The sequence below is a fragment of the Symphalangus syndactylus genome, chromosome 8, assembly GCF_028878055.3.
Source record: "Symphalangus syndactylus isolate Jambi chromosome 8, NHGRI_mSymSyn1-v2.1_pri, whole genome shotgun sequence".
Lineage (NCBI taxonomy): Eukaryota > Metazoa > Chordata > Mammalia > Primates > Hylobatidae > Symphalangus > Symphalangus syndactylus.
The window spans coordinates 117684575-117708521 of NC_072430.2; the positions used below are offsets into that span (position 1 = coordinate 117684575).

General features: G+C 35.9%; 2 protein-coding genes across 16 annotated transcripts in view; one reads left to right on the plus strand and one right to left on the minus strand.

Annotated features, from left to right (window-relative positions):
- IKZF2 (IKAROS family zinc finger 2) overlaps nucleotides 1-16637 on the minus strand; it is a 156444-nt gene extending 139807 nt beyond the window's left edge. The window contains exons 1-4 of one of the 15 annotated variants that reach the window (XM_063645685.1): nucleotides 15660-16637; nucleotides 13710-13776; nucleotides 12131-12179; nucleotides 11242-11349 (exon numbers count right to left, since the gene is read on the minus strand). In XM_063645685.1, the coding sequence (XP_063501755.1) occupies nucleotides 11242-11349; nucleotides 12131-12179; nucleotides 13710-13712 (160 nt within the window). In that variant the 5' untranslated portion in view covers nucleotides 13713-13776; nucleotides 15660-16637. Of the gene's footprint in view, nucleotides 1-11000; nucleotides 11218-11241; nucleotides 11350-12130; nucleotides 12180-13672; nucleotides 13963-14099; nucleotides 14214-14944; nucleotides 15218-15659 lie in introns of those variants that run through there. The other 14 variants (XM_063645687.1, XM_055290493.2, XM_055290498.2 and 11 more) reach the window with 14 other exon arrangements.
- On the plus strand, nucleotides 14416-17728 carry LOC129488812 (uncharacterized). The gene is made up of 5 exons (XM_063645416.1): nucleotides 14416-14430; nucleotides 15128-15266; nucleotides 15382-15692; nucleotides 16749-16880; nucleotides 17569-17728. The coding sequence occupies exons 1-5, from the start codon at nucleotides 14416-14418 to the stop codon at nucleotides 17710-17712; spliced, it is 741 nt and encodes a 246-aa protein (XP_063501486.1). The 3' UTR covers nucleotides 17713-17728.
- The last annotated feature ends 6219 nt before the right edge of the window (nucleotides 17729-23947 follow it).

The window sequence follows — 23947 nt, forward strand, 5'->3', positions numbered from 1 at the left end:
ATAAATCTGAAGATATCATTTGTACATGAAAATGCCCGATTTCAGTATTTATCATTGATGACAGCTGATCATTTTTACAAGTCTATAATTTTACTGAAATTTCAAAGTTAAACGGATGTAATCAGAGCTACTATCAGTTTTCTGGCTCCATACTTTCTTTTAGAGGACGGTTGACTGAATTCATTGGTCTTTTCTTTAAATTACCCAAATAATATATGAATTTATTTTTTGTAAGAGACTTAAAAAATGTAGAACTATTTAGAATAAAACATAAAACACCCTGTTTACCCTCCGATATCCCAAAGTCAACTATATCAAGTTTTGACATTTCCTTCTTGTTCTTATTCTTTGCTTTCACACATTCACATGCATACACATGCACACATATTCTTTTAAAAACATAAATGGCATTATCATATACATAGAGTTGTACGAAATCAATTGTCTAGTTAACTATAGCTTCTCTGGCTGAAAAAATATCTTTTCAAATTTGTTACAGGTATTGTACTCAAAATGTAACACCAACTAAAACTATTCAAATGTATCCCCAAAAAGTTATGCAAACAGCGTTACTATGATTATTTACGTAAAAAATAATTTATTTTAAATTATGTTTTGTTGAGGTATGGGGGTGTTTCTTTTTGTTTGTTTTTATTTCCAAAAAAATTAAATCTAAAACTATCATTAGGTCATTAATGTGTCATAATTCAGACAGATGGCAGTGTGTAAATTCATGCTTTGAGAACTTAAAAACAGACAGACTCACAGAAAAATCTCATATTTCTTTTTATAATTCTCAGTTATGTCCAGACATAATCTATTGCTGCTTTCAAGTAGTTTCCAAAAATGTAATAATGTAATAGAAGTCATTTTACATTTCCAAATACTACATTCAAGTCAGTGTTTTTAGGGCATAGGTCATTTTAAAGCAGTACACAGAAATGATTAGGTATCACCTATTTTTAGTACCTAAAAATTATTGAATAGCTCAATTTTCAAGCTTTAGATGATATTTGAGTGATCTGAGCAAGCATTTCTAATAGAAATAGACCTTTTAAAATCAGGAATTAAACATACATCCTCAGCCCTAAAAATTATACAAATGCCACTTTTCAGTCTAAAAAGTAACAGATGTATTGAAAATAAAGTCATCTACTTCAGACCATCTGAATAATAAGCATATTGGCATAAGTCTGATTAGAAGACCTATAAGATATTTCCATATGTAAATATTACTTGTTAAAATGTGTATTTTTAAACAAAAACAAGGACATTTGTGAAAATGGCCATCAAAGAAAATGTTTTATATACTTGTAGAAGAAATTATGCCTCTTTAGAACTCAACCAGAAATTCTCACTGTTAATTCAACTGAAAACAGAGCAACATAGTACCCTAGCCCTTCAAAATAAGATCAAGTCCTGCATGTTGAATGTCTTAGTAAGAAGTAGGTAGAGCTGACATAGACAAGTGTAAGGAGAACTACAGCTTCAATGATAATGAGAGCAATGACAAAAACGTCAAAAGTGTAGACACCCAGAATGTTAATTTATTAGAATGTGACTTCACACTGATTAATTATACACTCATCAAAATATCTGGAGTGCATAAGAAAAGCTAATTGAAGCATTCCATCTTGTACATGCTACTAAAAACAGTTTAAGTGATGGAGAACTGGCTTTAAAATTACAAGTATATGGAATTAAATCTGTAACCTTAAATGTGCTATATCAAGATATTAATAGTAGTAATGAAGATGATGATGGTGGTGTCATAGAAACATCGACATTAATATTCATGTGGATTCCACTGAACATGGTTGTATAGAATCAGCAAACATAAGAACTGTTTAGAAACTTAGAGATCAGCTTTTGGGACCAGTCTGAAGATTACAAAATCTTTTTCAGAGTGAGACATTATAAAAATAACACATCCCCAAACAGAGAAAATCACAAGTAAATTAGGATTTTCGGATTATTTCAACAACTAAGAAATCAAGTTTCCAAATTTTTTCAAGTAGGTCAGAAGCATATTATTTAAACAGACACATGTAATACGCTAATCTTAAGTAGTTCCTTCATTCAACAAATATTTACAGGGCTCCTACAATGCATACAATGCATATGCTAGGGATGAAGAGGTATGACCATTTTCCTCAAAGATTCACATCTGGAAAACCTGATTAATTTCTTTATAATCAATGTGTGGCCCCCAAATAAATCTATATGCTTTGAAAAGTTACTTAATTCACACTCAGTAATTAAGACAGCTTTCCTACTAACTAACATGAAATAAAACAGTTTGCTACGAAATCTCATTTGCTGCGGTCAGATCACTTCAATAATTTCATGAGACCGGTTTGGTGTTGTTTTCCTTCTGACCTATAAACTGGAAGTGCCTCTATATCACCAGCTAACTTAAGGATCTTTCTTAGGTGGTAGTGCTATTTTCCATCTTCATCTAAAATAGATATTAAGAACTCTTAAACTGCTGACCACATCACCTATCAAGATTTCTGTGAATGGAAGGTTGAATTTATGGCAATAGTAGTTGAAGGAAGTATCTTTTATGGGCACTATAAGATTGTCTTCATAAAGTTAGGCTATAAAATCAACATTTTACAAATTAAAGCAGAAATATAAATCACACTAAAGAAAATGAATGGATCCCAGGCCAGAAAGAACTGGTCGTAACCTGATTGTATGTATTAATATAGGTTACAGACTGAATCTGGGGGATTTAGCCTAGGAAGCCAAGGGGAAAAAAAAAATGACTCTCAGAAGTATTTTGGTTGAACATAGATCTAGGGAATCTAAATCCATGTCCATTAAAAGGAGAGGGAACTGGACAAAGGACTTCAACCATAATTATCCAAATAGCAATGCTATCTCTATTGTGATGCTAAATATATTAGGTTCTCTTAGTCTAATGCCATTAAACATTTGAATTATATAACTAACTCCCTTTATTCAGATTCCTTTCTCAGTAAATGACCTTTACTGATTACCCATATAGGTCAGTTCACAAGAACAAAATGATCTAGTCAAGCCAACTAGAGTGATCCAGCTCCTATGTTTGTTGGTTGGATGTGTGTGTGTGTGTGTGTGCTTTATTTTTAATCAATATCTAAACATAAATTGGTATTCTGATTTTAAATATCATTTTCGTAAACTTGTTTAATGTCAGTCAACCTTGACATACAGATCCACTCTAAGTGTGCCACAAATCTAGTTTCAGAACTTGCAAGGATGAGTGCCAAATCCTGCATTATAAATAATTTTGTGGGGAAATGTTATCCTCTGAGAACCTATCTAAGTGGCTGGTTGCCCTTTTGTCTGTTTCACTGTACATCCTCAAATTTATACACATTTGAAAAACTCTTGGAGGTAAAAGGTGAGAAGCAGCTCATTAATCTATAATGGATATAAGTCACAGTTAGCACATCACACTCATTTACTTCTAAATGCAATAAGTAGTATTACGATCTCACACAAAATATCAATTCATTTGGACCCTTGAAGATAATATCCTTCTCTAGAAAACACCCCAAACCTATTTTTTGAGCCCCAGCACCAGCAATGCATCATATACAGTAAGTGCTTAATAAATGTTTGCTGCATCAATGATCGAAAGATGAAAAATATCTCTCTAGGGAGTTCTGAATCTCCACATACAGGAAATCTCAGAAGAAGTGTTTCCAGCATTAACATTCATTTGGAATTCTATGGTGTCTTGGGTAGTCAGTGCTTACATTTTTAAGATGGAATTCTATAATAAATATTTTAGAATAAGTATGTTAATTAAGATGTTATCTATGCTATACTTTCCCATCTAGGTAACCTCATCCCAAGGGGTATGATATTATATTTTTAAAATATTAATTATATACAAAATCATTTTAAAATAATATATATTGTATCTGCATATTTATCTCAAAGTCTTCAAAAAGGCTCTGATGAGGAGTATTAAATTCCTTAGCTATTAATGTGGCAGAACTGACCAGTGTTTAGCTAACAACCTGTAATAAGTATGTAATATTTTCAATAGCATATTTATTTATAAGGAAACAGGTTACAGAATAAAGACAGATCATTAGAATAGAGGCACTGGAGTATATGGCATACATTAATCTTATGTTTTTTAAAAAAACATAGAAGTTATGATATTAGATATACCATAAAATGTTGAAGAGCTTTTTGTTTAAAAATCAGTGAGTCAATCACATCAATTAATTCAACTTCTGAGACTAGTATAAAGGATTCCATTAAGCAAAGAGTTTATTAAAGCCTGTGCACATACAATTCAATATAGAATTTTGATTTAATGGGGCAATTGGGGAAATAAGGCCACTGATCAAATACTGACAATTACTTAGACATGAATGTTTTCAAAATATGGTATTAAACTACTGTTAAAGTAATACGGGCAGAAAAGTAACCAAACCATGGGCTAATATTAGTTTTCACTAATTAAGAAAATTCATACTTCAGTCTATATCCATGTGCCTAATTGCTATCCCCCTCCCAAATTGTACCCTAAAGGTGCTTCAAACCAGAATTGAACTAAGCTAAATCTTTTCCAGGAAACCTGTTCCAGTATTTGCTATCTTCACTGACAGAACCTACCACCATCTATCCAGTAATTCAGAGGTTGTCATCCTTGACTCTATTCTCTCCTTAATTCTACTACCCAAGTACTGTCTACTTTAGGATGCTAAATATTACCTAGATCCTTCTCCTTCCTTTTTATCCCACTACTGCTAGCTTGCATGACTTACTCAATCATTGAAACAGCCTGTTAAAGATGCACCTGCCTAGAGACTGGTCCCCAACCACAATCTTTTCCCCACATTGTAGTCAAATCGATCCATGTCAGTCAAAAGACTGAAGTCACCTACTTCGTTAAAACCACTGACTTCCATGAAAATAGAAGTCAAGTTTCCTCTCATACAAGATGTTCCATTATCCTGCCTTGATTAACTCTCCAAAGTTATTCCTGGCCTCAAATTCCTAGACTCCAACCTTATAGTCTAGAAATACCAATCTGCTTGTATTTCCCAGAATATTGCACGCTATTTCTCACCTCTTATTGTGGATACATTATTTACTGAAAAGGCCTTCCACTTATCCCCTAAATCCTATTCATTTAATAAGTCTCGACTCAAGCAGTCTCTCCCTCTAAAAAATCTTTCCAAATGAGCACCACCCCTCATCCCCCATAATAATCAAGACACTAAGCTTACTACAGTAAAATGCCCTATTTAATGTCTGTCTGTCCCACTAGAGTATGAGTTCCTGGAGGAAAAGGACTCTGCACTCTTTATTCACCTTTGGATTCACCTTACAATACCTGGTACATATGAGGTGTCCCACAAATATTTATTGAATTGATCAACTAGAATTGAACAGCAAAATTTCAAATGCTTATAATTAATAATTGCATTTAAGCCTATTTCAAATTTAGAACATCGAAACTACTACCCCCGAAGTGCACAATCAACAATTAAACCAACAATTTTATTAGGTATCATCAAGTGAGAATTTATGGTACTACCAAAAGCATCAAATGAGGTTAGATTTTAGATGAGGACTCCCTAAGAATTGATTCTCTGTAGGAATAGGTTACTCTATTAAGAAAATTTTTTTCTTTTGTTATTTGTAATGATTGGTATATCTGGAACACCAATAATATGCAGTGATTTGCTTTACATATAATCAAAACCACAAAACTATACTCAGGAATGTCGAGCGCCACCCCCCTCCCCAATTCTGACATACAGACAAACTCTATTTCTTTCTTAACCAAAATCTTCATAGATGCTTTAAATAACGGAGGGTTCCTGCTTCAATTTTTACCATAAATTATCAGAAATCCCTATCTTTCTTCCCTGGACCTGTGCAATATACAGAAAAGAGCAAAAGACCCAGATTTCAAATAGATTTGGATTCGAAAACAAACCCTTTTTCTTATGAGTCATAGGTTCATAAAAAAGTAACTTGACTGCTCTGAGTAATAGCAGCAGTGATTATTTATTGAGTCTTAGCATGTGCCAGAAGTTGTGCTGAGCATTTTACATATATTGCCTTACTGAAATCTCACAACAGCCCATTGAGGTAGATATTGCTTATCCCCATTCTACGGATAAGGAAAGTGGAGCTCAGAGATGTGAAGCGACATGGCCAAGGTCACAGAGCAAAGCAGGAATTCTAACCCAGGCCAGCATAATTGCAAAGCCCATATTTTTAACCACTCACAATCTACTCCTTCTGAGCCTCAGTTTTAAGTGTTATAAAATAGAGTACTTACATGCCTACCTCACAGAACTGATGTGGAGACAAAGTGAAATAATAAGCAAAGCATCTAGCATACTAAGTGCACTCAATAAAGGATGCCCCTCTACCTTCTCTCGCTCCAGTGGTGATTATAACATTTATAATAAAGGAAACCATCCCTAAATATTCCTTCCCTATATCAAAACAGAGGTACATTGGGTCTCAATTAATTCGCAAAAGGAAAATACTAACAGGTCAATAAATACATTTAACATAAACAGATAAGAAGGAAAAAAAGTAAAGAAAAACAATATATTCTACCTCATTTTAGGACTGGAACTCTGCTATTGATATTTCCAAATATGATAAAAATATGTAAATATTCAAAATATATCAATATATCAAAAGTTAGGAGAGAAGAGCACGGAACCCAGAGATGAAAATTCATTACGGCTTACAGGAAGACTCTCAATAGAACATAATCAATGATGTTACCTTTTTTTAAAAAAGTACTTCTAGTGGGAAAGACAGATTTTGAACAAAGATAGAGATGATAAGGATAACCTTTCTGCCATAAGTTGTTTTGTTTTTTGAAAACGGACTTTAATTCTCAATACTAAGCAGCCTAAAAAGATAGGGAGTTGGGAGTGGAATGAGGTGCAAAGAAAAAATTACAGCACTTTTGCTGTTAATTACCAACAAATCTATACCTCCTTTACTTTCCTTTTTTTTCCCTTTTTTTCTCTTTTGGTACATAGTTATGACATTTATCTTTGACAGCTGTAAAGAAACTAAATCAGAACTATTTTTATTTAATTCCCTAATAAATAAGAACCAAATGTAAAGTACATTGGGTATATACACAAACCTAAGTACGGTGACTTAAAACAGAAGATTTTATATCAAGCCCATCTGGTGTTATATTAGGGTGTGTCCTACAGAAATCCAAGCAAGGGTGACTGCCAAACTAAGCTACAGAAGACAACTCAGAAAGCTGGTAAGTCCCATAATATAGGCTCTATTTCAAAAAGTGCATTAGAACACCCACCTGAAAAGATTATCTGATATCACTCCACCCTCATAGTAACTCTCCTATTTCTGAAATGTTGTTTTTGTCACAAAAATATGGGCCAGTATTGGACACGGCAGACACCCTGAGAAGGTGACATTGTAGAGATAGCAGTTATCTAACTAACCCACAAGATATTATCACAATTTTATGTCCCAATCCTGATAACTTCATCTTTCTGCTAAGTTCTCTAAGAGGTAAATTAATTTCCTCAAGCCTCAATTTCCACATATGAAAAATAGAAATCATAATATACTTCTGCTTCACTAGGTACTAAAAATGGAAACTAGCTAAGAAAAAAATTAATGTGAAGCACTCTGAAAAGAATAAACTAGATTCCCTGACCTGATTATTGGTCAGAGCCTTGTAAAACTAGACTTACTACTTCTTCTGATTCCATACATGCCACCTGGCCATCAGACTGATAAATAGCATTGACTGTACAGTTGATCCACTTAAGAGCTTTAAAGTAATAGAAACAAATTTTGCATCATGATGTATTTTCATACCCATTTCAGTAACTACCTGCAAAGTAAGTTTATACATAAACATTATAAAAAATAGATAAGAAAAATAAAATTAATTTAAAAATTTTGAACTTTAAACAATTTTCAAAATAGTCACCTGCCAGTATAGAACAGTCTGAAACCAATACTGAACAACTATGCAAGAATTCGAAATGAGCTAACCAAGAAACAGAAGGAATCACAAAGTAAGTTTCATCTGATGGGCCAAAAAAAAATATGGATTATTTTTATATTGTTCTGTCTGAGATGTCTGTCTCAGATTCTTAACTCCCAGATACTATTTTTAAAAATCACTTAACACTGTTTATTTCCAATAGCCATCAAGGCATATACTGTCATCCCTGACATCGAAGATTGTTAGCAGACTCAATATGTACACTAATGATCTCAGGCAAGAATGCCTATCTTCTTATCAAAGAGATCCTTATTCCAGAAGAAAAAGTTTAAAGTTCTCTAAGAAAATTCATTCGAAACCATAGGAAGTAGTCATTATAAAATGTTAGGATCACTAATACTTCTTCTTAAGTTTATCTTACATGCTAAATTTTAAAACCAAAAACTGTCAGGCATTGTAACATTTTTAGTTCTCTCCCTCCCAAGTCGCCAGTGCTCTATTCTAGCATTGTCAAATAATGATAGCTGCTGTCATTATTTTTATACAATAGCTGGCAGCAAGTTGCACAGAAACCCCTCATCTTAGAAAAGTTACCAAATAGCTTAAACAAATGCTGGGACCTTAGAGTAGTACTAACCACCTTCCTAAAGCCAAAATAAGTGAGCTCTCATGCCTTATTGATACTTTTCTGGCCAAAATGTTAGCAGTTTTATTTAAAAAAAAAAAAAAGATTTTACTTATTTTGTTTTTTAACTATTTAAAAATAACTTTTTTCCTCCTTACACATATATTCCCATCCTCTCCTTCCTGCTACTAGAAACTGTCTTAAAGGTTTTCACATTTACTTTTAGCTTTAACACTTTCAATCAAAATTGCAATTCTGTTTTTGGAAGCAGGCACCCTCCAGGAAGTATATTTGAAGATATTAAAAAATGCAGAAAATAAATAAGTTCTTTTCATTTAACAAAGTCAACAATGCATGTAAAGGGATTTAGGGAAACCCGTGATCTCAGACACAAGTGATTTGACAGGCCAGATGCACACAAAAATTATCCCAAGTCACAGAAAAACATCAGAGTGACCAATTCTAGGTCTCTTGTTCTAATTAATAGACAAGAGTTCCTCTCTATCACTACTTGCTTTGGCAATCTAAAATGCTGATATTCTCCTAGATCTAACAGAGAGGAAAAATGGGTATCTTCTCCATCTAACACCTAAGTGGGTAACCTAGATACTGTAAATAGAGGCTACATAAAGGATGCAAGAGACAGCTCTGAAGTGAAAGCCAAAATATTTAACCTGCAACTCTTTGGAAAAGAACCTGAAAACACGTGCATCTTAGCCAAAACCTGTACTAACATGGAATTGCCACAGGCTAGTAAGTTAAAAAACTCTCTACCAAACATAAGTTTACTGTTGTTGGGTGAGAAAAGCTCAAACGTCAAAAGCACAGTTCTTATTCGTTCAAATTGATCATGCCTACACTCTGCACTGTTTATTTAAAAAGATGACTGAACTGCCTTTCTGAAGCAAGTACTTGCAAAACCAGAATCAAATTCAGAAATAAAGCAGCCAATTAACCACTTGACAAGCATTTTCCTGTGGTTGTGTCTAGGGGATGACAGTCAAGTCTCTGATTAACAGTTACTCCCTGCCCTATACATGCAATGTTTCTAAAGCCAATAGCTAACTAATAGAAACTATATATTATCTCTTTTTACTCTTTAGGAAATTGGGTAAGTTATCTGAGAAATAAAAACATTATACCAAATAACTAGTATATTGAAATGTAAAAATTCTATTGCCTAAATTGTAGTCATAGTATATTTTTTATCAAATCAACTAGCAAAAAAAATGAATGCAAAAGATTCATTATGAGATTAGTATGATAATTTAGTATACATTCACTCGCTGACTTTACTTGTTTTTTCTTTCTAAATGATAAAGGAATTGTAAGAACTGCTTCTAGAATTAAATTTTCTTAGGAAGTGCTCATTACCTAAAAGAACTACAACTTTTAAATAAATAAAGCAAATTCAAACTCAATCATAATTTCAAGTCAATAGCTAAAATTACTTAAAGTTAATAAATTGCAAAATGTATTCAATAGTATTCTATATAAATTGCTTATAATTCAGTAGTCTTTACTAATTACTAAGCTTGTAGTTTTATAATAACTTAAAGTTTCCAGAGCTGTTAGAAGTAAAAAGAAAATGTTGCTCTCTCTGGATAGTCAGAGTACATTTATGAATATGCTCATAATTAAGTAGATGATTCACTTTTCTCAGTTATTAAATCTTCAGGGGGGAAAAAAGGAAAGAAAATTCCTGCCTTTCCTTCACATATTGCCAAAATAGAAAACTTGTAAATTTAATTATATTTACATATAAGTCCAATGTCCTTTCTATAACATATAAGAATAAAATATAAATCGAAAGTATAAACAAAACAAGATTTCAAATTACTTTTGAGTAAGAGTAATAAAGCACTTGCACTTGATAACTAAACTGATAAAACACTGTAATTAAGAAAAAAGCAACCATATTCTTAATAAAGGAAAGTATTTTGTCATCTTTCACTGACAGCATGTAAGTTGCTTCTTATTACACAAAAACAATGTATATTACATCAGTAAATGACCCTTTATCAAAAATAGTAGCCAAAACTGTCTTTTCCTACAAATTCAAAACATCTTTCCAAATTTTATCAGTTCTTCTCTGACAAAAGCCTTTCAACTTTGTTACAGAAATGGATATAAATGAGTTCTATAAATTTTCAATTACACTTCACTTCCAATGCTTTGGAGAAGAAACTTACACATTTTTTAAAAGCAAGTAACACTAATTTTATCACTGACAGTTTAGCTTTCTACCAAGGCAATATAAAATTATTTCATTTTTTAATTGTGAAGAGTCCTTTGGAAGTGACGTTTCCACATTTTTTACCCAACAACAACAAAAAATCCAGTCATAAACCTGGCAAGTCAAAACAATAACCAGCAAATTCTAACCTTTCTTACCTGATACAGGTAAGCACCAGCTCCCAAATGCCACCTTGGGATAGTTCAGACTAGTAAGCAGGCTCATGTTTTATAATAGTAGAATGAACAGGAATAAATCTGTGTTGTTCTTTCTTTAGCAAAACCTATAACAGTAGCTATACCACAATGTGAGAGGACCGCACAGACCTAACAAATTAAAGTCTGTTGCTGGAGAAATACAAAAAAAAAAAAAAAAAAAAATCATAAAATGAAGACTTACTGCTTGTCATGTGACTCGGTGAGGCATGCTGTCCATTGGGTGTGCTTGAGGTGAGGTCAATTGCCATATTGGAGTGCTCCCTTTCGGGTGAAAGCTCATTGTCACCTGCTTTCAGAAAATATAATCTTTTGGTTTCTATTCATTGTCACATAAGATGTAATTACTAACTTTGCTTTATACATGCAATGGCATGCATAGCCTTCAAACTGTAAGGTAATACATTTTTCCCTTAAAAGAAACTATAAGGAAATATCATTTAGAAATACACAGTTGAATGAAATGATGAGAAGCCATAATCAACCCAAAATAAAAAAAAATTAATACAACTTTATTATCTCAATACATAAGTTGTTGATTTCTAAAGTATCTTTCAGTTGAAAGAAATAACTTTCTTTTAACATCTAATTTAATTGTTAAGCACACAGAATTTATAATGAGCATTTTCCAAAATGCTGGCTATCAGAGAGAGGATGGAAAAGACAGGTAGCTAAAGAAATGTCAAGTTAGGAAAGCTAATTCTCTTTCACATAGTATGTCTGAAAAATTAGGTTACAGAGAAGTAAATATTTAGTACACACCATATTAATAGACATACATGAAACCTGGCCTATTCTCAACTTACAACAAAGTAAATTATAAAAAGTAGGAAAGTGTTGATCTGCTAGCTACTATTGATTTAAGTATACTACTTAACTTAGTATATTTCTATATTTCCTTCTTATTTCACTTCAGTGCTGTCATTTTTTCAAACTCATTCAAAGGTGAAATTGTGAACAGAGAGAAAAAAGTACAGCATTCTCAATAAAGTTTCATAATCCAGGAATTAAAACACAGGTAATACAAAGGCAACTTTATTACCAATAACAAATTAATGAAAACTAATACTTACACGTTATATAGCCATCAATAGCCTCTGTTTCCATAGTCAAAGTGCAATGCTGCAAAACAAAAGATTATACCCTTAATACAATGATTCCTTTCAGTATCTGCCATGAAATTCTTAACTTATTTGAAGCTCCAAGCAGTTAGTCCATGTTGCTGCTGCCACCTGTGCCCAGAAACATACACAGTGTACTGTATGTGCTCATTTGCAAGTCACTGAACTCTTTCTGCAAATGATCTGATTCCTGCTGGAGATAGGATAGGAAAGATAAGTGTGCTGTGAGATGGGCTAGAGCAAAAAAGGAATGACTCTCTTAATCAAAATTTATTGGGTTTAAAAAAAATAGGGGGTACACCTCAAATGTGTCAGCTTTAACTGGGATTTAAGTGTTTTACCATTCACTACTTCCCACAATCACACTGCAGTTTGAGGACTTCCCCAGTATACAGATAGCTCTATTCACAATTGTTGCAAGTTGGTTCATCATGTTCTAATAGGGAGGGGGAGGACAAACAAACATAAGAAAACAAAACAAAACAAAAAACTTAGTGCCCAACGGTGTCTTGAAGATTTTTACAGCAGTTGGCCAACTCCCTGACTTGTATTGACATTTTAGCCTACCCCAAGTTCTGTGTAAGCACCTGTTCAATGTAACCTTAATTTCCTGCCAGACCATGCTTGGATACAAATGCCAAGCCTACTTAATACAGTCTGATTTTGAGAATTTCATAAACTTTGGTTGTGCTAGAGAGAATCATTAAAAAAAAAAAAAAACTTTGGGCAATTATTCTCATGCACAAATGCCACAAAACAGAACATAATTCTCAGAAACAAAAGTAAACTGTATGAGATGACACCCCCTAGCTTTGATTCACATAATGAAAAGATCGATAATCTAACTATTCTGTGGGGAAAAAAGTTTAAGAATTGACAAGTCCTGAGAAGATTTTTACTTTTTTTTTCCCCGTTTGGCCTTGGTCCTTTTTGCCTTTAGTTTCAAAACTCTCACTGCACCAGCAGCTAAATTATTCACAATGAGCCATTTCTGTATTGATCGCCAAGTATATTTAGCCCTGGCTCCTGGAATTTCTCCATTACTTACTGGAAAACAGGCAGCTTCACTTCTTGTCTCCAAAACCACTTCCCTTCTCCCTCCCCTCCCCTTCTTCACCACCACCCTCCCTTACCACCCCCCCAAAAAAAAAAACTTTTCTTTCTTTCTTTATGGAATAATCAGATCAAATTCCCGACTCAGTCACTACATAGCACTTAAATTTCAACCTGCTGTACTGTTATCACATTCTTCTAAATTATGATTATATAAGGCTTTAAAGAAAGAGATCAGTAAAGTTTAAAAGAGGAGCAGTTTCTTCGGATATTTTAGAAATTAGCTTATCTCTTTAAAAATGTACACATTTAACACACACATATTAAAAAGAAAGAAACGTCAAGGAGAAGCGAAAGAAGGCTGCCCCATCAATGAAATGGTTATTAACCCTCAGAGAAGGAAAGAAAGAAAAAGGAGAAAGAGAAACGAAATGTACATACAAAAGAAATTGTCCTTTGATTAAAAAAGATTCATCACCATTTCCAGCTCTGTCGGGAGATCTCAGCTTCTTCTAACCCCTCAAAGAGGAGGTGACAATGTCGGGCTGAAGATAAACGGAGGGAGAAAGAAAGAAGTTTTTTGTGTTTCCCCCTTCTCTCTTTCCCTCCCTTGCCCCCTCCAAGCCAAGCCCCCTGCAGAGTTCAAGGGGAGGAGGAAGGAAAAGCACTTTACAGGTGGGTCATTCCAAGCCCAAATCCAGCAAACAGATCGGCTGATAAACAAAACCAAGAAATGAGAGAGAAGGAACACCCCCCTTCTCCTCCTCCTCCTCCTCCTCCTCCTCCTCCTCCTCCTCCTTCCACCCCTCCCCCTCGTCCCTTTGGGATGGTCTAGTAGGAAAAGTCACTCAGGAATGGCACCACGTACTTTCAGGAAAGAGGAAAAAAAAAGAGAGAGAGAGAGGTCAGTCAGTGCTATAGCAATGCGATTAACAAGAGAAAAAACTTGATCCACCGGTTCCTTAAGAATCGACCAAAAGCTAAGACAAGAAAACTGAAAGAAAAGGAGGAGGGGAGGGCGGGTAGAGGGGAGGGACAGTCAGGCAGAACCCAGCTAGGAACCTAGGCCAACTTCACAGGACTCTTTTTGGCCCTTGGCAAAAAAGAAAAAAAATTAAATCTTAATTCCATCTCTTTCGCCCGTACTAGAACCTGTCAAAGTGATTTAACTGCTGCCTTTTTACATGTGTCATACCAGGGTTTTTTTTTTTTTCTTTTTTAATTCCAACAGGATCTGGATATTACCTTCTATCTAGACAGCTGCAATTTATTCCAGCCTACCCAATCTTTCTTCTTGGAATTCAAGTTAAAACAAAGCAAAACAAGTCCAAATTCATGACAGCTATAGAGATGAGAACTGATTAATCGATTAACATCCCAGAAACAGATTACAAGGAGGGGACGATAAATTAAGGCAGAGGACATCATCTTCAACCCGATTCCCTGAGCGTCCTTTACAAAAATCATTACCCTAATCAGAACCACAATCCATCCCTCCCAGAGAAAAATACCTATATTATTATTATTATTACTGGTTAACAGCAACAAGTCATTTGATCACATCACAGTGCAAAACGAGATGCTATATAATTACACTTAACTTTGAAAACACTCCCCCCTTTGCAAATCATACACATATTTATATATAATCTATGAATCAGAAGACAAAACAAGAGCTGTTCTTCACCACGCAAAAGCCAAGCGGAGATTTACCTCAGCAGTGCATGCAGTAAAATAATCCCATCACCCTTTTGTTTGTGTTTACTGTAAATGTGTCCTCTGTCTTTCTTTCTTTCCTGTGCCTAACGTGTGTTTGTGCACTGCAGTTGGTGGTGGAAACTAAGGCAGTGGATCTGTAGCTAAGGGTAATCCTGTTTTTACTTCCTCCATCTTCAGCGAGGAGCAGGGTTAGCCCGGGACAGCTGGTCAAACCCCGAGAAACCGATCCGGTGGAGCCCGAGCACATCTCCCCCGCCGGCCGGGCTCGCGCAGACGCCCGCGGGCGGAGGGCGGGCTGGCGGCGGCGGCGGCGGCGGCGGCGGCGGCGGCGGCGGGCGGCGGGCAGCGGAGCCCCGGGCGCGGGCGGGCGGACGTGCGTGCGCGCGCGTGCGTGTGTGCGGAGCCCGAGCGCCTGTGCGTGTGTGTATGAGAGCGCGTGTGCGCGCGCGCGCGGGCTGGCGGGCGCGTGTGCGCGTGTCTGCGCGCTCAGCCGCTCGGCGCGCTCGGCAATCGATTACAGGACAAGTGCTGCCCCGGAGGCTCCGCGACGCGCGCACTCCCTGGCGCCCACCCGCGCGCCCGGCCGTGTCGCCCCCAGCCCGTTGGTCCCCGGACTGCGGACCCCGCCCCCGACGGGGGCCAGGTAACCCGCTTCCGAGTGTGCCACGGCGACCCCCATTCCCCCTCCCCGTGTCATAATAAGTCTCACGTTTTCTGCCGGCTGGAGGCTTGGAGCGGTGAGGTGACGTTCATTTCGGCCGCGTGAAGTTTTCTTTCAAACTGGGATTGGTGGGGAGGCCGGAGGAAGGGAGCGGGGCGGCGATCTTGGCGCCCTGCGCGGAGTCCGGGAGCCGCGTCCCGGCCGAGTAGGGGAGTGCGCGTGGAGCCTCCCACCTACTGGTCTCCGCCGGCAACTCTGCGGCCGCGTTTCGGAAAGCGCACCGCATTGACCGGGACATGAAGCGGGATAAGAGGGGTCCTGGGGAATAGACTAAGAAAGACATTCATGTCTGAGATGCTCAACTATTACTCTTTTGAAAGTGCTTTAGCAGTGCAAGTTTAAAATTAAAGTGTTGATTTGCTTTTTCTCCCCCGGGGTATGTGCCACGTCCCCCAAAGTCAAAGGAACGGATGAGAGTCCAAAAAGTTGCTACCCTTGAAGTGTTACCTATCACTATCAATCACAGCTTGTTTATTTGGAAAGAACTTAAGTGAACCGTCAAGAGAAAAACAAATGCATATTATTTCTACAAATAGTAGCATTTAGTATCTTTCCTGACCACATTTGCGAAAAGAGGGAATAGAGACTTATATAATTAAAGGGAAAAGGAAAATGAAAGGAGCTGAAAATAGTGAACTGTGTAGTCTGGGTGGCTGAAATTTGAAAACACATGAAATTATCAGGACTGCCAAACGGTGTTTCTGAGAAACCTTATCACAGATTGTGAAGAAAATCAATGCTAGAAGAGTCGCAACAGGCACCGTACTCTTACTCCTTTGAAGAATCCCAGAAATAGTTGTTGAGGTTTTCTTTCTGCTGAGAAAAAAACGATATATTGAAAATTAAATCATCAACAGTACCTTAAGCACCACTCTATAGGTAATTTTGGATAGTGTCTTCTCTTTACATTTTGATATAGGGAAGGAATTAATTCACATTGACACAAACTAAATAATAGATACCATATAACTTGTGTGATACTGTAGCTTTTATAATGAATTACTTCTTGAAAGTTTTTTTCCCATACAGTGTATTATTAAACAATTGTAACGATAGTCTCTTTTTGTTTAACTATAGAAAATGGTAGATGGTGTGATACAGCAAACAAGATTAACAAATTTTCATTGGAGAGAAATTATTTGGACTCAGGCTTGCAATAATATTATGATGATTTTAAGAAAAATTGCAGTTCCTGTGAGTTATATATTGGTAAGGCAGATTTTTAAACAGTTGCCAGTTATCTAAGTAAAATTAGTTTTCCTAAAGTCGTATTTGGGAAAGTCTGAGTAGAGAACCAGTAAGTCGCTCTATCATCCCAACAGAGAGCAAATATTTTTGTCTTAAATTACCTCAAAAAATCTGTATGTCGTTTATAATATGTAAATGCCCAATATATAAAGGATAACATAAGTTCTCTAAATTGTCACAAGTCCTTCCTAAAAACTGAACCTAAGTGTTTAGGTATCTGTACAGTTATAGAGATCCTTGAAAATATGAAATAAAGGTAATCGAAATTAAGATGAAATGTCTGGTAGTTTACACAATGTAATTATTTGGTAGAAGAGGATCCGTTGTGAAATCTTAAAGATACATCCTCAAGTTCCCCAAAGTTACCAAGTTGATGTAGTCCTTGCCCCTGGTTTATTGAAGCTTAATTTAGCTTCCTTGAAGCCTGTCCTTTTCAAGAGTTAACTTTCATTGGCTGCCTAGTCACCAGAGGCACACTTTCTCCCTCTAGTGGCTAAGGCTTCAGACACTACATTCTGTCACCCTGCCTCCCCCTGAATGGATCCCAGATTTTAGAATAACAAAGATCTCATGACCACCTGGGAGAATTGGACCATCTTGGCAAATGTTTCCCTCTTTTTAACATCCTACATTCCTTTCTTATTTGCAGGTTATGGTGTATCTAACTCATCCAGAGAAATCAAGATTATGTTTTCATACCAAGATTGGGTTTTATTTCATGCCTGTGGAGTCTATAGTCCTAAGATTCACAATGCAGTCCCCTCATGGGAAAGAACCCTTGCATAAACTGTAATTCACTTTGTTCAGAATTTCTCTGGGTAGTTTTGTTTGTTTGTTTGTTTGTTCGTTTTTGTTTTCTTTTTGTTGAGACTGAGTCTCATTCTGTCACCCAGGCTGGAGTGCAGTGGAGCAATCTCGGCTCACTACAACCTCCGCTTCCTGGGTTCATGCGATTCCCCTGCCTCAGCCTTCTGAGTAGCTGGGATCACAGGCGCCCACCACCACACCTGGCTAATTTTTGTATTTTTAGTAGAGACAGGGTTTCACCATGTTGGCCAGGCTGGTCTCGAACTCCTGACCTCAGGTGATCTCCCAGGGTGCTGGGCCTCCCAAAGTGCTGGGATTACAGGTGTGAGCAATTGCACCTGACCTCTCTGGGTAGTATTTTGATAGTTAGAGGGTGCATTTATTTCTGTCCTTTGCCAAAGATATAGACTGTACACATTTTTTTAAGGTACATATATAACTATACTGTACATTAAAATATACCACTAGGGAAGTGGAGTACCATGTTCTTTGGCCACTGTATCCAGTTGGAGAGTTAAGTTTTTACTTTAGGGAAGAAGTGGCAGGGTGGGGAGGAAACAGACTCCTCTACCGTTACCATTTTTCACGTAGCTGGTTCTTTTTCATCCTTTCTGCCCCAACCTACCCAAACATTTTCCTGCACCAACTCCTATCATAGCACCTTGAATATTTCCTTCATAACATACTTTGTAAATATTTTATTAATGTGTTGAGTTTTAAAATAAAATCTGTCTTTGCCACTAGGATATGATCTTTTTAAGGCCAGGGATTATGTCCTGTTAATCATTGTTTTCTCAGAAGTAGCATAGTATTTGGTACAAGTTGGTACTCAATAAACATTTATTAAATTAATGAATATGTAGGAAATTATATACTCAGCTCCTTTCATGTATTAAATTCTTTTCAAAGGACAAAAAGGGTCGGATTTCAAAGATACATGCTGATTTCAGAAAGAATTTGGTCAGATCTTGGCTCGTAAGTCATATTACAAATATCCTTAACAGGTCAGCTCTGGCTTACAAGCCACACAAAGGATCTGAACCTCTTGGTAGATAACAGTTACATTTACAAAATGTATATAATATAAAATGTTATATAAATAAAAAAATTATATGTAAATATATATTTTTAACATTTATATGTTAATTTTGCAAATATAAATATGAAAAGTGGCTAACGTTGTATATAAAATGCAATTTGGAATAAAATACATTTATGTAATGCCTCTGTTTCAAAAATGAATTATTTCTTGTTACTACCTTACAATTCATGAACCAGGGTGACTATCAAGAAATGCAACAGGTTTAATTTAGTAATCACTAAGTGTGATCAGCAAAAGAAAAATTTTACAAGGCAATATAGCTAAAAGGTACATTATGGAGTATTGGTTCTGTTTTCTTTGGGTAGTTTGTTTTACCTATTTTAGATTTAAAAGCCCTAAGTACCCTTTAAAGGAATTTGGATAAAATCCCCTTTTGTTTGCTCAAGGAATTAATTGTATGTTTTTAAGTTTTGGGGTTTTTTTTAGCAGAAGGTGGGAGGGGACAGTTTGGAAAATTATAATTCCTAAAATCAAAGAAGAAATTTTTGGAAATGAATTCTATATTTTTTTATTTAAATGGCTTTATTGTGCTAGATATATAATCAACCAGAATAGGTACCCTAAAATAACTTGAAACCCTGAAAAAGTTAAGAATAACAGGCACACATAAGCACAATGTTTTAAAAACCGATAACTTGTTTTATTTTTGTCAGGTGATGTTGTTCTTTTCTTTGAAGTAGTGTTCTCTTTTTAAGCGGGATATGGAACAATGGTCTCACTTACTCCTGTTGACCTAGATTGGCACTATGAAGAAGCAAGAAAGCCAAAAATGGAACTACCTTTTCAAAGAAAATATTCTAAGATACCAGATCCAGTTCATAAGTAAAGCATATAAATACTGTCAAACTTTACTTCCCTGAGTACACTGATAGTCTGGGGTCTATTCAGCTGGCATATAAATCCCACATGGTGAGAGTCTTCTAATTCCATCTACCTTGAACAATAGTTTCTTTTAACAGTCTTGAGAGTGTCACTTTGCAATTGGAGATAAGGCTCTTATGCAAATACTCATGTCCCTAAAAAAGGTAACATTATGACTGAAATTCACACGTTAGTAGAATACTATCAGATTTCTCCCAGAGAGTGTGTTTTGATGTAGAGCAGGTGATAAGCTATCTCTATCCCAAATGAGAATTATAAATTATGGGAGTTAAACCAATGGGGTGAGGACCAGAGAGGTTCCTGAATAAAATGAAAGCACGCATTTTTAAAGATGTCATTAAAATCCACCATAATTGCTTTCAAAATGCAGATTTGTTCAGCATTTGATAAAATGAGTTCCATTAATGCAAAAACGAGGGAACTTTGAGCTGGGTCAAGTGGTGATGCTCAAAGTCAACTCTAAAAAGGATTGGGAAGACCATTCTTCTAAGAAACCCTAAAATTTTAAGAGCACAAAAAGTACAGGGAAGTTATTGGAATCCTCAATAAAGTGTTAATTCAAGAAATGAAAGAGATATGATTCAACTTTGTAAAGAAATAACTTACCAAAAGAGGGTAACAAAGGAGAAGATGCCTAGTGAGCATTAATTTAGACACAGGGCAAAAAAAACACTCTTATTATTTGGAATATTTTTCAGCAGCTACATGCAAGAGATTAAAAAGAAACTTATTTTGCTGGGGACCAGCAGGAAAACCAAACATAATCATTTGACTTTGGAATTGGGAGGTGAAAATAGGACAGATTAACCTAAAGATCTGTGATATCAAAGGTTGGATTCTGCAAGAGAGATCCATACTCTAAAGCAGAGTGATGACAGGTTGCATCTCAAGGGAAACATTTGGTGGTTAAACCAGTGCCAATAGCAGTATGACTGTCTTTTTAATCCTGTGAAAAGCTTGTGCAAGTAGATACCCAGTGTTTGTGAGAAGCTTCAACTCTTTATAAACCAAAATTATTTCACAGTAAAGCAAAGTCTAATCACTTGCTTAACAATTGTGTTAAGCTGAAAAAAAAAAATAAAGGAACACATTACCAACAGATAATAAAGGAAATAATCCAGAGAATTCACCTTCCCCATTTTTATAGCCAGATGGTTACAACCTAGGGAATTGAGAACCATATAGGGATAGAACTGGGGAGCCATTTTCTGTTTTATAACTCTGAAAGAGGGCGTGAGCTATGGAAAAGGGAATTGAATCAAAGAAAGGTCATTTACAAGTAGTAAAGTCAAATGTCACCTCCCCCAATTTTCATGACTGTGGTTTAGAAAAAGGTTAGCTTAATATAGAACTTAGTGTGGCATTCTGAACTGTCGTAAGACATGATAAAGAAGAGAGTAACACCATCACTGTATCTCCCCCAGCAGCTGTGCCGAAGCTTCACAAAAGTGTTTAAAACCTGACGTCATGGTGAGGTACTAGACACCTGGGAAAGTCCCACTCAGTAGACTAAGAATATCACTCTTAAGTCCTGTAAACTATATTGCAGAAATGGCCACACTGGAAGACTATACTTTTGAAGTGTACTATTACTGAGAAATAAATCCATATGAAGAATCTATAGCATTTTAAATTGATGATATGACTGATTTCAATTAAGTTAAAGTATCAGTGGGACTAGGAAAGTCACATATATCATTTTTATAATTATATCCATTTATTTTGTGCCAGATACCATGGTAAGCATGTTACATGCATTATCTCATTTAACACCCACTGTCATTTTAAGAGAGGTAATATTATCCCCATTTTTCACATGAAGAAAGCTTGGAGACAGTATTAACTTGTCCCTGGTCCCACAGTTTCAGAGCTAGACAGTGTCAAACACATGTTTTAGGTTCTAGAAAGCCCATATTCATAACCATCATACTATAGTCTCTCTAAATTGTCAATTATTTTCATCAATCATACAGACATCTTACTGTAGTTAATCCAGCCTTATGAGTAATACACAGTCCACTGTTGTGTCTCTTGAAAGCATACTGAATGTCCAGGGTGTTTTAAGAAGGTTAATCGAATGTGGTATCAACATAGAAGTTTTTACCAAACCCAATACTTATCTATGTGTGAAACATTACCTATTTGGCATTTAGTATGTTAAAATCAGATGTTTATTAATATCTAGAGCTCTTCTCAATAAGTGAATGACATGAGAGAATCACTGAGAGTGGAAGAAAGTCACCCTATAAAGAGTTGAGTAATAATCAATGGTGACAAAGAGATCCAGATAAGAAAATAACTTTAAAGTCTGGGTCACCAAGCATATTTGCACATTTTATTTCAAAGGGGACCATTTCAGATTTATTACTCCCAGAAACAGATGGATCATACATCTCCCTTTTCTAGACATACTTCACCTACATGTGTAAATAATGAATGCCTGGCTTTCTGTGATAAATACTGTAATTTTAAATGGTTGCGGCATTCTTAAACGATATGTCTCAGGGAACAGATTTTTTTTCCATCGGAGAACAGCTCTCAGTTTACAGTAAAAGTCAAGTTGAACATTTTGCTAGGGTTTATACATGAAGCTTGTGAAATTAGAATATTTCTCTCATTTTTAATTTACAAATACAGTGAATACTGGAGTAGAGAACATAACTATATTATTTTAATTAGGATTTCCTATCCCATGCGTGTAGAAGTTACATATTTGCTCTCTCATTACAGGTTATTTTTTCTAAAAGCGAAAAGAAATAATGCTTTTATTTGATAACAAAGACACTATTTATTTGAAAAGCCAATCAGTGATTTTAGGGGAACTCTGCTTAAGGGTGTTTTGAATAACCTAACCCAGAAGAGCCTCCTAAAACATCAGATAGTAGCCAACAAATAAAATGAATATGGTGTCTGGTATGTTCAAAATATATTGTTTAACATTTTCCCGTATTTATGTTAGATGAATGTTTGGCTTCAGACTGGTTGAATATTTAAAAAGGAAGGAATGATGTTCCTTCACAACATAATATGGAAGACAGAAGAGTACCCTACCCCCAAGTCTTTGGAAATATTGCCTTCAGAGGTCATTCCTGATGTGAGGGGGACGCTGCAGGCTGTCAGGCCTGGTGCCATTAGGCAGTCTATCATACACAAAACTCTTTGATCATTTCTAAGCCCAACATTAGCAACTTTCTGATATTTTCACTGTCTGTGTGATTTTCCTATGTGAAGGGAATATACATGATCATTATATTTTTCTTTATAAACATGACATTTCTGGTTTTTTTCCACCTATTTCTTATGAGTTTAGAAATGTATGGTTTTCCTTTCTAAGAACAGTACAGTAGTGCATCTGTAAACTTGAGTTTAAGGCTGATGGCCAGTCTCTTGAAAGTGGAGCTCACTAAGGTCATGCCATTTGGCACTATCCCTGTCACCTGGCCAGACTTCTGACCCTCGAGAATATGGCCACCATCCTTCTACCTGCTTTAGAAGTCAGTGGATTCATAAGCAAGCCAGCCTTCTTAAGTTGATTCATGAGGGACAGCAGTATTTTTGAAACAGCCTGTCTCAATGGAGCCCCGCAGAGATCTGAGAGGAAACCCAAAAGATCTAAGAATGAGAAAAGGAGAGATTAACACTGTCAAATTCTGCCTGTAATAATGACAGCAGAGTTGTTGAGAAAAGAATAAGTGAGGGAATGGAGGCTGTCAGTATAGACGGTAATTTCAAGAAGTTTTGCTATAAAAGGAGAGGTAGAAGCTAGTAGCTACAGGAAGATGTGGGGTTGAGGGAAGTTTCTTGTTTGTTTTGTTTTGTCTTTTAAGTAAGACCTTGACATATGTCAGTGCTAATGAGAAAATTGGTAAAGTGGGGTCCCTGAGGGAATAGGAAAGAAAAGAATCTATTGCACAATTGGCAGGAGTAGCTTCAGCTAGAAGAGGACATACCTCATGTGCTTAGGATAAATAAGAAAGGAAGGTTGAAGATGTAAGTAATTTTGTGAGTTGTCATGGTGGGAAGTTTAGGAAAAGTATGAAGAAGGTATCGATGTTATTCATTAAGGTTGTAAAGCCACTGGATTGAAAATGTAAGAAGAATGAATAAATTTGAAATCGTTGCTTTTATAAAAATAGAGAGAGGCTAACTGAAAAAAAAAATGTAGAAAAATAGGCAAGCCGAATAGAGGACCCAGTTAAGGCTGGTGACCACAAATAAACCATCAATAAGCTCAATG